The sequence below is a fragment of the Melospiza melodia genome, chromosome 8 (assembly GCF_035770615.1).
Source record: "Melospiza melodia melodia isolate bMelMel2 chromosome 8, bMelMel2.pri, whole genome shotgun sequence".
NCBI lineage: Eukaryota > Metazoa > Chordata > Aves > Passeriformes > Passerellidae > Melospiza > Melospiza melodia.
Genome location: NC_086201.1, coordinates 11,621,524 through 11,634,874, shown reverse-complemented (window position 1 = coordinate 11,634,874; position 13,351 = coordinate 11,621,524). Strand labels below are relative to the sequence as shown.

General features: G+C 45.2%; 1 protein-coding gene across 1 annotated transcript in view; it reads right to left on the bottom strand.

Annotated features, from left to right (window-relative positions):
• The window catches only part of TFCP2L1 (transcription factor CP2 like 1), a 35,331-nt gene extending 30,426 nt beyond the window's left edge, over window positions 1–4,905 (bottom strand). Inside the window, exons 1-2 of the mRNA XM_063161792.1 lie at window positions 4,808–4,905; window positions 500–651 (exon numbers count right to left, since the gene is read on the bottom strand). Of these exons, the coding sequence (XP_063017862.1) occupies window positions 500–651; window positions 4,808–4,869 (214 nt within the window). The 5' untranslated portion in view covers window positions 4,870–4,905. The remainder of the gene's footprint in view (window positions 1–499; window positions 652–4,807) is intronic.
• Window positions 4,906–13,351: the final 8,446 nt, after the last annotated feature.

Below are 13,351 nucleotides of genomic sequence, written 5' to 3'. Positions count from 1 at the left end.
GAACCCCAGCAACTTGTCAAGTTAGACACTGAGCAGAGCCACCAGCAGCCTGTTGGAGAGATGTCACTGCCCAGACCTCAGAGCAGCCCTTGGATACCTGCTAAATCATTCCCTGGCTATGCCCTCCAGCAGTGCCAGGGGACTTGCAGTGGTAGGAGCCCTCCCCAGTCCATCATCAAACTGGCCTTGTGATATGAAGGCAGGAGACTGCAGCTTAAGGTGTCTGAGATCAAGCCAGTATTTTGCCACAGGGAACTGTGCATGCTGTAACACTGCCTTAAGCCAACAGTTAATCAGTGGTATTTCTTTATTTTAAAATAGTTGATAATCTGGTACATAAATGTGGAAAATTAAATATTTCTCCTTTCCTCCACCCCCCTCCCCACTTCTACCCCTCTTTTCCCATCCCGCTGCCCTCCCGGTAAGGCAAATTATGGGATCACATCTCATGAACTGTTCCCAGGAAACATCCTCTCCTTCAGTGTACTGCAGACCCTACCTTGGTTGAGGTAGGTCAGAGTCTCCTCGTGCAGTTTCACGGCGGGGGAGGTGGCTGTGCAGAGGACGTACTGAAAGGGGGGCAGCTTGGCATCGTTCTCAGGAGACAGCTGCGGCTCCTCCTGCTTGAAGATGGGCAGCGCAAGCACATCTCTGCAACGCACAAGTTACACACAGTCAGAAGGAGTTTATGGGCTATCCTAGCCTCAGTCTGCATCTGCTTCCCATGATCTGAGATAACAGGATGGTCCCTGGAGAAACACCGGGTTAAAATGGCTAAAAGAGGAAGAGTTTGGCCTGCTCAACATAACCAGGCAACTTCTGCATCTAAGATATCAGCACTGCATGCAAAAGAACATAGCGCTGGCAAAACAGAGTATGCCTGAGAATTAATGCAAGTTTTTAAGAAATAAATCAGATTCACTTTTCAGTTAAGTAGTCTTCTTGACAAGGAAAAACTGTATCAAAATAGATCCTTCATCCTTGTGGACATACTTGATTAAGAGTTCTCAGGTTCTCAGACAAAAGCCTTTCAGAAAAAAAAAAAAAGGCAAGAAAGGGCACTTTGACAGGCAAAAGTCAGATCAGTAAAATGTCTTCAAGTAGCAGCCATGGGTGGGAAGCAGACACAACTCTGGTGTACAAAGGAGATATTCAGGTAAATGATGGCATGAACAGCTGGATTAATTTATTCATAGTATCTCCTTGCATTCTAGTAAACCTTGTCCCAAGGAATCACACAGCTCTTAAGTCAGCACTGGGCTAGCTTTGTAAATGCACACACACATGTGTGTGAGCAGCTTCACTAGGACCTGCACACAGCCCCAGCTCCCACTTCTTTACAACATGCTGATAGTGACCTGCCTGCTGCTTTAGTCCCAGGCTGATCCCAACCCACACTAATCCCCAAGCAGAACTGGTATTAGCAAGGCTGAGAGCTCAACAAATGATGAGTTGATTAGTACAAAATGAGATGTCAGGAATAAGCATCCTTATCTCAGCCTATCTGACACTGAAGAACCACATTAGCCTTCCCATGCCACTAACACTGCTGATCACTGTGTCCACCTGCTTAAAACATCAATACCCTTCCAAATTAGGAGAATTATACTGAACACGGTGACAATTCAGAACAAGTGATTTTTCTTCTCCTCTCTTTCTTCCAGATTCTCTTTACACAGGCTGTAGCTCTGCTCCTTTTGACAACCCCATACACAAAACGCTCCAAGAAAAACCATCCAGCACGTACAGGCACGCAACCTGAAAGGGCATTAAGAATTTTTTCCTTGCCGGTTCAGTTAATGATCCACTTATAGCACTCACAACCTTGAAGGCTACCTAGGTCATCAGTGAAACAGTGCAGCAGTTCAGAGTAAACTGCTCAAGTGCCTGGTTCAAACACAGGTACTCCTGTTTAATAGAAAACAATGCCAGAGAGCAAATTATGCCATTTCAGATGCAGACAGAAGAAAAGAAACACCCATCTCTGTTTCCATTCTCTCTTCCAACCCCACGCCCCCAGTATTATCAGGGACTCGAAGGCATCCAGCCCCATTTGCTTCCTGGCATTACTGACATAATCACAGCTCTTGCCTAACTGCTGCCACAGAGAGGCTTTTTTTTTTTCCTTAGTGATGATTTACTACAGCAATGAAGTGACAGAAATGCCTGCAGTAGATTTCTGAAATAGATAGCATTGCTCCACACACATGCAGGATCTGATACTGCTCCGGAGTCATCTCACCCAGCCTGGATGCCAACATTTGCTCCTAACCCGCTCTGCACAATGCTCTCTGAATGCCTGTGGCTTTGCAGATGAGAACAGGTCAAAAACTCCAGCACAAAAACTCCTGCAGTCTGGCAGAAACAGAGCACAGAATCTGGCCTGGGTTTAACTGCTGGGGTGAGGAATTTGTACATACACTCACCTGAAACAGTTGAGAAATTTAGGCAAGGGGAAGTCAAAATTTAAATACCATATTTCACATCAGGTTCTCTGCACCCCTACACCTGCCAGCTGTCTGATCACTGAATTCTGCAAGCATGGAGGAATCCATGACTTGCTTTCTGGAAAGCTTCACTATATTTAAGTTCGAACAAAGCCACACAAGTTAATCACATTTTTACTCCTAGAGCATTTAAACTAATGGCCTGTGCTATAACTGCTTTGGGTCAAGACCTTCTTAAGAGTTCGACCTTATTGTAAGTGTTTGGAACTTAGAATGAGGTCAAAAGAATTTTTAAGTTATAAGCATATAAGCCATCACAACACTTATTCAACTCTTCACTCAAGAGCTGCAAATCAAGTTTAGGGAAAATCAGGCTTTCACAACAGTTCCTATCCTTAAAAAGAAAAAGAAACATTGAACTCCTTAAAACTATCCCAATTTTCACCGTTATGCTACAGTTTTATAGTTCTGGATTTAAATAACAATTAATTTGCATAACTAGAAAGAGAGAAAGTTAATTGAGAGTTCAGTCATCTGACAGAACAGAGGGTAAAACATGTACTGCATTTTCATAAAAAATGAATGAAAATTTATAAGAATTTTTCTGTAGCATTATCTTGCTCCAGCTACAAATATCACTGAAGTACAGCAGAACTTACACGAATGTCTCAAATACACAGAAAGCTCTTGATCTCTGCAAAATATAACTTATACAAACTTTTCTTACAGCAGTTTCAAATATTGTACTATTTCAGTTTCTTGTAGTCACTACAAGGCGGTATGGAAAGCCTTCAGAAGGGCATTGCTCAGCAGAAAAAATGCCCCTGTTAGAAATGCATGTCCTGACACATTCTCATGGAAAGTGAATTGGCCAGAATTAGCCATCTCTACATAAAAAAAAAAACAAGGGTTTTGTTCAACCAACCTCCCCTGAAACATCTGAGGGCATTGTTGCCATCAAAGTGGCTATAAGGATTTTAATCCCAAATCAAACGTACCACTTAACAGAGACAGGTACTCATTAAAGCTGAAGTTTGGTCCTAAAACACCAACAGGTCACCTCCATACCAACAGCGTTCCTGACAGAACAGATATCCTTTATCCCCCAGCTAGCATCAAGCCAACAAAAATAAGCTAATATGTTTTCTGGCCCATTAAACGGAATTTAAATTGTGGAGTAAAGCCTGACCCAGACCTGATGATCTTCTAGCACTCCTGCTACAAATCCATGGAGTTAGTGCAGCAGCCTGACCACCGTAAACACTCTCTAATGGAGAATATGCTGATGCTTCTCTGCTAGTACCATTTTCACTGTCCTAAATTAATCAGATTTGCAAGTGCAAAGCAAGAGAGAACAAGATTTTTGCCACACACATGTTGTGAAACTGACTTATTGACACAGAGAGGAGATGAAGAATCTTGTACGAAGAAACGGAAAAGCTGCCAGAAGGCAAGAATCTCCCAATATTGTATAATTGGATAACAGGGAATTATTATTTAGTCCAAAATAAAATTCCTTTGCAAGTATACTGATAGGCAGCAGGAATAGTCAAGATAGCGTGTCTCCCTGAAAGAGAAGCATTATCTGCATTCGAAGTGCTTCCCCAGACAAACTCAATGCTCTCTCAAGAGTGGTTATTTGGGGGTACATTGGAAACTCAGGGCTCTTGGGCCACAGCCAGGCTCTCCACTGCCACAATTCAGCAAAATCCCACTCCGGCAATCGCCACCAGCTGACGGCTGGGCTTTACATCTTCAGAAGGCAAATAATTCACAAGCACCCAGCAAAAGGCGAACTCCCAAAGTTGCCTGCTTTGACATCGTTTGGAGGGAGGAAACACGGGTTTGTGCTACACATGTCACAGACTATTGTTTAGCAGCCCTTGTACTTAAATTAGGCACATTTAATTAAACGCAACTGTGCGGAGGCAGGAAAAAGCTGGTTTAGGCAAGTTCAGAAAGTGAAATTCTGCGCTTTTCACACATCGTCCTAAAACGCAGAGAAAGAAATCCTATCCCAAGAAAAGTGGGTGCCTTCTCAATTTGCCAGCAGGCGTTTTCCTCAGACCTCTGACGGCGCTCCGCCGCCGCCGCACCTCCTCCCTCGGAGCCGCGCTACCCCAGCCCGGAGAGGAGGGAACCCGGCACAAGCAAGAAAGCAACGCTGCAGAGAGCTGCCTAACCAGGCGCTAAAAAATAAAGAAGGGAAAAGAGAAAGCAAGAAAGGAAAACGGTCTCTCGGGCAGAGGGAGCGGCGCGGCGGGGCACCGGGAGGGAAGGCGGCGGGCGGGCGGCCGCGGGACGGGGGCACCCGACCGAACACGCACCCGGTACCAGGGCTGCCGCCGCCCGGGACTCACCGCAGGTAACTGCCGGTCGAGTGCTGGTTGTAATGCTCCGGCTGCGTGTGCCAAAACAGCATCTTGGGGGCGGCCGGCGGCGGTCCCTGCGCTGCGGAGCGGCGGCCGCGCTGCCCTGCCCTGCCCTGCCCGCCCCGCGGGTGCCCGGCCCTCCTGCCGCCAACTGGAGCTGCAGCCCCGCCGCCTCCCAGCGCTTTTATGGCCCAGCCCCGGCGGGCGCGGGTTGGCCGGGCCGGGGCGCCGCAGCCCGGCGAGCCCTCCCCCGGCCCGCCCCAGCGCCAGCCCCGGCCCCCGGCGGGCACGGGCCGCGCAGCCCCGGGGCGGAGCGCCGGCCCCGAGGGACGGGCCTGGCGCGGAGCGGGGTGTGAGGGTCCTGGGGGGCCGGGGCGGGACGGGCATGGCAGCCCCAGGGCGGCCCAGGGCGATACCCGCTGTGCTGGGGCTGCCGCCTGGGCTCTGGGCTGTGATTTAAACCGGGCCACTCCATCCTACAGCAGTGTGAAAGTGCTGCTCAGGCTCCTCGGAGGTCCCTGTTTCCTTTAAATGAACGACAGCTGATGGCATTAGGCCCGTGCTGTCTCTTACTCTGCCCCGTGCCTCAGGTTAATGCGACCTTTGTGTCAGGGGGTGTTTTCCAACTGAGAGAGCAAGAGGTAAAGTTTGCCAGAGGAGGTGGATGAAGAGAACAGTGTCAGAGACTGAACTCACCCCTATCCCATTGGAAACACTCCTGTACTTTCTACCTCAGCTCCCCCACACAATACAGAGAAGTCTGTTTCTTTTCCATGTCAAATTGCAGATCCCGATCCTCACCCACAAAGCTGCCCATAGCTGTCATTTTCCTGAGTCCCTGCTCTCAGGGCACCTTCATGTCCTACCAGTCCTTCTCTGGCCTGATAGTTTGGACAGGATGGAACAACAGGGGAGAGGGATTCCCTGTTTAGTCATTTCATACTGTCTGTCCACCAGCAGAAATGGGAACAGATCCTTAGTTACTCTGAGTCACTAAACTAAATCTTTCAGTCAATTTTTCAGGAGAGGGCTTCCTACCCCTGAGGTTCCTGGTCAATTTTCAGCTGAGAAAAAGGCACTTCCCTCAGGGTACTTGTCAGCACTGGCTGTCAGATTTCACTGTCGGGTGAGTTTTTTCAGATAGATGAATTTTCTGTTCTCCTGCCATGATTATAGAATATTGATATTGTGATAGGATTTATAGATCATAGTTAGGTCAAGCCCAATAGAGTCAGATGCAATATAATGATGGTCATTGGTGTTTCGTATCTTGAGATAAAGAACAAGGTAGCCTGAAAAGCAACTAAGCAGCTTTACAGAGGTGTTATGAGTCTAAAAGTTTTTAGGATGCATTTTTTATATCTGCTTGTTAATTTCAGAGTAAGAAATTGCACGAATCAATGAGCCTTTACAGTACCCTCGGTCGCTACAAATTTAGACAAACACTGGCTCTAGCAAAGCAAAATGGCTGGAGTTATCTTTTATATACTCTCGAAAATATTTAGCTCTGCTCACACAACATCTGAGACCTTGATTAAGCAAAGACTATATATAGCTCTTGGACAGAGAAACAAGGCAAAGTTTGCAGAGCTGTCCAAGGACTTCTCTAAATAGTAAATATCCTTCCACATTTTAAGTAGTTAGCTGCGCCTACTGGGGAAATATGTAAGTCCAATGTAAAAGTAACTTGCCACACTGTGTGAAACAAAGGACCCCATCAAGTCTGGTGTGATATATTTTCTTTACTATCCTTCTAGAAAATACATATGTTGGAATGAAAATTACTTTAAAATTATTCCACTCATTTCCTCTCCAGCCCTGTTGATGAATGTAGAAAATAAAGTCTACTAATTAATTTTACAGAGACTCTGGCAGCAGCTCTGTCTTCTAAATGTTCCCGTCCTTCCCATTCCTTTCTAAGCCAAATCTGATGAAGAAAAACTTTGTTCTTTGTCTACCTCTCCTGAAAGAAATCTCAGCCATTTTCTGGTCTAACTGCTGCTCTTCCCCCTGTGTGGAAGTTTGTGCCACAACATCAAATACCTTCTCCTGGCCTTCAGAACCCACCACATCACATAGGCCAAATCATCCTCTGCCCCTCTATCTGTGGGCCTCCAGCATCTGCTCTTCCTCTTATCTTAACACAACCCCTCACTGAAGAAGTCTTGTCCACCACGGCTTTGTCACCCAAACTTCCATGTACTCTCCTACTTCCTCCCAGATTAAAGTAATTTCTTTGCTGTGCTGATTGCTTTTCATCTCCCGTTTTAGATGCTTGTTCAATTTGCCATGGTAAAATACTTTGATCATATGATTAAAAGAGATTGATTGAATATTTTGTTTGATGGATTTTTCTACTTGAGATAATGCTATGAAGGGACCTTGGGATACTTTCTGTGTTGAAAAAAGGTATTTAAAAAAACAAGTGTCTTTTCCTGTGGATCTTTGTACCTGGAAACTCAAGTAGTGTGCCAGTGAGTTCACTCCAAAAGTTCATTCTGCTGCTTCACTGTTCGTTGCAGTCTCTTTAGCTAAGCACTGAGTGGGAAACATCTTTCATCTGCTTCACTGGAGAGTCGAGAGGTTTTGATCAGCTTTTCAACACCTGGAACCAAACTAGCAGAATTTGCAATGAAGTGACTGAGATATTCACATATTCAGTTCCTTTTCTGCTCTGGAAGAACAATGTTTCCATTAGCCAAGGGTCTAAATGGACTTGAGCATTGTAACACTGTAGAGATGGCTACAGGTCTGTAAAGGGATTGAAACACTTCACTTGCATGAAACTGAAAAGAAACAGAACATCTCCATACCTTTATGACTTCCATCACAAATATCTGAGTTGCTTCTGGGAAGTCTAACAGGATGTTCTATATCAGTTTAGCAATTTTGTGTTCACAAGCCCCCGATAAACTTAGAGGATCAAGGGTGAACATTATAGGGTACCCAATAGCTCCCAAAAGCAACCAGTTATTCAGGGATTACTCCACCTCCCTCCTGATGCACAGACCATGGAATCTGGATGGACTGCAGGTATCTGAAATGAGCTGCAGAGACTTATTGAGATGGTCACCCAAGCACTGAATATGCTCTTATGAAAAATAGTCAGCATGTGCCTTTGTGTTGCCTCTCTGTGTACTTTAGCTCACAGGTTTCCAGCCTTTGGCTTGGGGTTCCTTGGGGGAGTAATATTGAAGGAGGCTCTCCAAGATAACCAAGAAATGTGACTGGGCTATGACTGACTAATTTGCTCAACTTTCCCTGGAAAATACTGAAGGCACCAGAAAATAGAAAGGACTCCAAACCTGAGGTTTTAATCAACAGCAATATTATGAGTGAAGAAAGGAGCAGCTTTTACACAGCCCTTATTGCTTTAAATTAGAAAAAAAACATTACTTTGGCTTTGACAGGGTTTGGGATGCTTCCAGTGGCAAGTACAGGCTTTCACAGGTACTGACCCTCAAGTTCTTCTCATCTATCCATGCTGGCCCACTTTTCAGATGGAAACCAGCCCAGATGGGTTCCCATTGCCCTCTGCTGAGCAGAAGCTCTGGGCAGTGGCTACCACCAGGAGTATGAATGCAGTGATGGTATAACAGCCAAGAAGGAGGACACTGAACTGGAAAAACTGAGAATGAATGAGGTCTTGAAAGTGTGCATTATACTGACAGAAACACAGAGCTTATTTTGGTTTTACAAGAGGAAGATTAACAGGTGACTCAAACATAGTCTATAAATACTCCCATGGAAAATCAACATTTTACAAAATATGCTCCTGAACCTCAGAACAAAGATACAAGAGCCACAGAATAAACACTGCAAGTTAATAAAGTGAGGCTAAGAACATACTGCAGTGAATGTAATCCACCATGAGTGTAACTTTCCCAAACTTTGTGGTTAAAGCCACCTCCTGCCACCCCTATTTTCTAGATATAACTACAGACTATTTTTTTCACACGTACACACACACACACACACAAAAAAAAAAAAAAAAAAAAAGAAAAGAAAAGAAAAAAAAGTTTAACAGAAAGTAATTCATTTAGGTCCTATGGCCAGTTTGAGAGAGGAGAGCAAAGAAGCTCACCAGGACTCTTTCTGTCATTACAATCTCTGACGTCTCCCGCCAAAGGTTTCCAAAAGCCATTAAAGTCACCTCCCTGCTCTACCTCGTGAGTGTGGAGCAATGTGTCCCCTTCTCTGACAGTGAAACTGCCCCGTGCTCATATGTTGTGATGTGCTGTCAACACAGTCATCCTGACACAATGAGAACCACATTAACTGAACTTAATAGCAAAACAAATATCAGGAAGAATACCACACAGACTGGCTTATTTTCTTATTCAAGTCATTCATTAAAACCTTCACCATTTTCTTACTTATCAGAGGTCACCATCAAATTTCCAGCTGCCACTAAATTTCCAGGCACAACATAGCACTGATGTATCCACGAGGTCTTTTTGCCACAGAAATTAAGCCTCATTTGCGAGCTCTCCCCAATGTCATATTAATCATTTTGACTGTCCTGATTTTATCACCAGAATCAAAATTTTCTTTCTTCCTGGTGAACATTTCTTTTAAAGTCATTTTGTCGTAGAAACAAAATATTTACACAATGAGGAAGATGGATGATTGGATGACAAAATAAGTGCTTTTTAAATGCTCATTATACATCTATTGGCATTGGCTGTCTCATTGTGAGCTACAGGCTGCAATCGTGGGGACACACAGTAGCCGTGTTTACATTGCTGCAAGAGGGACCTCTGGAGCCAGCAGCACAAGTAGGAAAGCAGCACATGATTAAAAAAAAAATGAAAAAAACTAACAACAGCAGAAAAAAAACCCAAATCATCTACTTTTTGGCCAGCAGCAGACACTGACTCTGCAAACAGCTGTGCCCAGAACTTTGCTGGGTTTTAGTTCTGGTCCCTCTGGCTGAGGTCACCGTCTGTGCTGCGCTCCTGTCCTGGCTGGAGCAGCGTGAATGCATCACACCTCACACACCAGGGTGGCAGATGGGGGACTGACACTGCCTGGAGCTTTGTGGGGAGCCATGCAGGAGGTGAAGCATCGTCACTCAGAGCTGACAACAGCCCAGCTCTGCTCACAGCTCTGCTGCCAGAGGAAGCTTTGCTTCATAGCTGAAAAATTGTAGCTGGGCCAAAAATATCTGTGATGGCTGAGTGTATCCCACATCCGCCCAGCAGCCTGGTCTGCCACCCTGCCCCAAGCACTGGTGTCAGCACTTGCAGGGAGAGGAGAGCAGGGAAAGGAGAGGCCAGGAGCCAGGCTGCAGCAGGAACTGACTGCTTCAGCCAGCTTTGCCCAGGGTGGGTGTGGGAAAGCAGAAGAGGTGCCAGAAGATGTCTAGTCCATAGATCCCACAGACCAAGGCTGTGTCCTCTCTACTCATGGAAAGGGAGTCCTAAAAGCCTGAACAAGAGGCAGAAGACTCCCTCTGGAGATTTGCAGGCACCACCAAACTGGGTGGGGTGGTTGGCATTCTGAGCACCCATGCTTTGATCAGCAGGACCTCGGGAGACTTGAGGCCATGAGAAACCTCAGTGAGTTTTGCAGAGCCATGCAAAGCACTGCACCACACTGGAATAGCCCCATGCCCCAGTTCAGGCTGGGAACCAGCTGACTGCAGAGCAGCCCTGATGAGGAGGACCCAAGTGTTGTCTTGAAAGATTAAGTACAAAACAGCAGTTCCCCCTTGCCACAAATGAGCAAACCATTCCTCATAATGCATGAGATCAAGGAAAGCTGTCACCCCTTCTCCTTGGTGCTGGTGGAACTGCACCTGTTTGAGCCTCCTGTTCAAGGTGGAGAGTTTGGACAGATCCAGCAGGTGACCTGCTGAAACACTCAGTAGGGCACAGACCACCTCTCCTGTGAGGAGAACTTGAAGGCATTAGGCTTGCTGGGTCTGAGGATGATGAGGTCAAGACAGGTCCTAATAGCAGCCCACTGTGCAAAGGCATTAAAAAAGGTGAAGTCAAGCACTTCTCATTAGCAGCAGTGAAGGCAATGTCCACAAGCTGTCACTTGGAGATTAGACTGAGCATTAACAACAACTTCTTCACCAGAGGGCTGGAACAGGCTGCCAGACAGGCTGTGGCATCTCCATCCTTGCAGGTGCTCATGACGACAGCAGCTGAGCCATGGTTGATGCAGTCCAGAGGAGGCTCCAGCCCTGTTTGGAGGTGGAGTTTAGGTTAGAGACATTCAGAGGTCACTTCCCACCAACATTTCAACAAGTCTATGAAATCCTGCACGGAGTACTGTGGTCCTGACCCAGGTTTTAGTCTACATGCTCCATAATCCCCTTCCTGCTCAAGGCGATGTCCAGGTCTTTACCAAACATTCACAGCTTCCTACTTCCTGAAGAGACTCATGGCAAAAGGTCTGCAGACTGCTCTACTGCATGTGCTGTCCTGCCCCAGTGAGACTTCTATGCAAAAGCCAGCTGAAAAGTGGTTATTTTTAACTCTGGAGGAAAGGCTTTATTGTAATCTGGAGTTGGCAAAGTTACAGTGTCAAGTAGCCACATCCTCTCCAATGTAAACTCTTCAGACATGAAATAATTTCAGGATAATTGCTAGACACAGTTGAACACGTAGAAAGAACTCAAATGCTCCACTCCAGGGCATTTATCTGTTATAGGACAGCACTAAGTATGAAATACATTACAGTCTCTCATTTCCCCTGAAACACTTTAGAGACATTTTAAATTCCTTGAGAGGAAAACAATTCAAGATGCTTCATGTACTCAAAACACCTTTCAATAGTCCTTCAGAGAATTCTTAGTACCTCAGCAGAATCACATAGTCCTTCACAAACACTATGTTTAAAAACTCAAAATACAAGAATACATTGGCAATTATTATCATTACTATTATAGTAATATTTGTTCTTTGCTTCAAAGTAAAGCTCCCATCAAATTAGGTTTTTCTTATAGAAATGCTCTAGTTGGATGATTCACACAACAAAATCATAACTAAGAAGATAGACTGGAAAAGGCAGTGTGGTTTTCTTTTATTAGCTACATGTAGTCTGACCGTAATTATTCCCAACTGGAATATTTGTACATAAAAGCAATTTTGCAATGGCAGTAATTTGTACAATTATTCTAATAACATGTTATTCCCTTAATTTTTATAAACAAATTCTATGACTCTTTTTTATTGTGTTTGCAGAGCAATTCCCAAGTCAAATAATGAGGCCTCCCAAGTTCCCTGCAAGGTAAGGTAAGGTGAGGTGAGTGGAGATTGACCTCTACTGCTAGTTAAAAATGCATTTATTTCCTCAATATTCCTTTCTCCCCCAGGATATCCCAGATTTCCTGCTTATACAAGGTGTCCTCTCTTGTCTCTGCAAGTCCTGTGGGGCAAGTTAACACATGTATTGTATTAATGAGTTAATACATTTGTATTAACTTCATATGATGGCACAGAGTGTGGATGCACCTTACACCTGCAAATATCCCATCACCATTAGGCAATGACCAAGTCACCTCACACTGCAGGAAAATTAAGGACAAGCTGACATCACCAAGAACAGAGGTGGATGTGTGAATAAATCCCAGGGTGATGAGGCCCAGTCTAGCTCTCCTCAGCAGCCATACAGTAGGGCCATGGAGAAGCCATCCCTTTCAAGGTGGGACATGCAGTACTGACGTCTGTGATTTCACTTTCTTCTTATGCCTCCAGGGGTAAACTTAAGAATTGTCTGACAAAAAGTAGTGGAGTTACAGGAATCTCAAAAGTGTGCACGTGGAAGAAGAATCATAGAAACACAGAGTATCCTGAGTTGGAAGGGAAGCACAAGGATCATCGAGTGCAGCTCCTGTTCCTGCAGAAGACATCCCAAGACTCTCACCATGTGCTCGAGGACATTGTCCAAACACTTCATGGGCTCTGGCAGGCTCAGTGTTGTGACCACTTCCCCAGGAAGCCAGTTCCAGTGTCCACTCACCCTCTAGGGGAAGAACCTTTTCCTGATATCTTAATATCTAACTTGGAGACTTTATTTTCCACATAACAGTGGGCACATTGATGTGACTTTACAATAACCTGAATGGGACCAATAGAAATGTGACAATTTCAGCAACTTCCCACATAACCCAGGGCAATGGTTTAAGGTACTGTACTTTCCAAATTTTTTAAGACTTGAAATCACCAATTTCAAGTCTCTAATACACAAATCATCTGCCCACTTGTGCTGTGGATAAAGACTTCCCAGAAAGGAATGGGTTAGCATCTGAGGGCACAAACAGACTATTTGAATGAATACCCTCAAATAAGACAATCCCAGTGACCAAAGCACAGAACTGCTGCACCTGCACTTGCCAAAGAAGGCTTGTGGGTTTGTTTTCACAGTGCAATAGCCAACCTCACTGCACAGCCCTCCTGGGGGCCATCACTGCAGCTTTTCCCATGGTGTAGTTGGTGGAGGTCAGCAGCAGTTCAGATGCACAATATTCAGTACTGCTGGCTACAGCACGGCAAAAATAACCCAGTTCTTGCCTCCTCT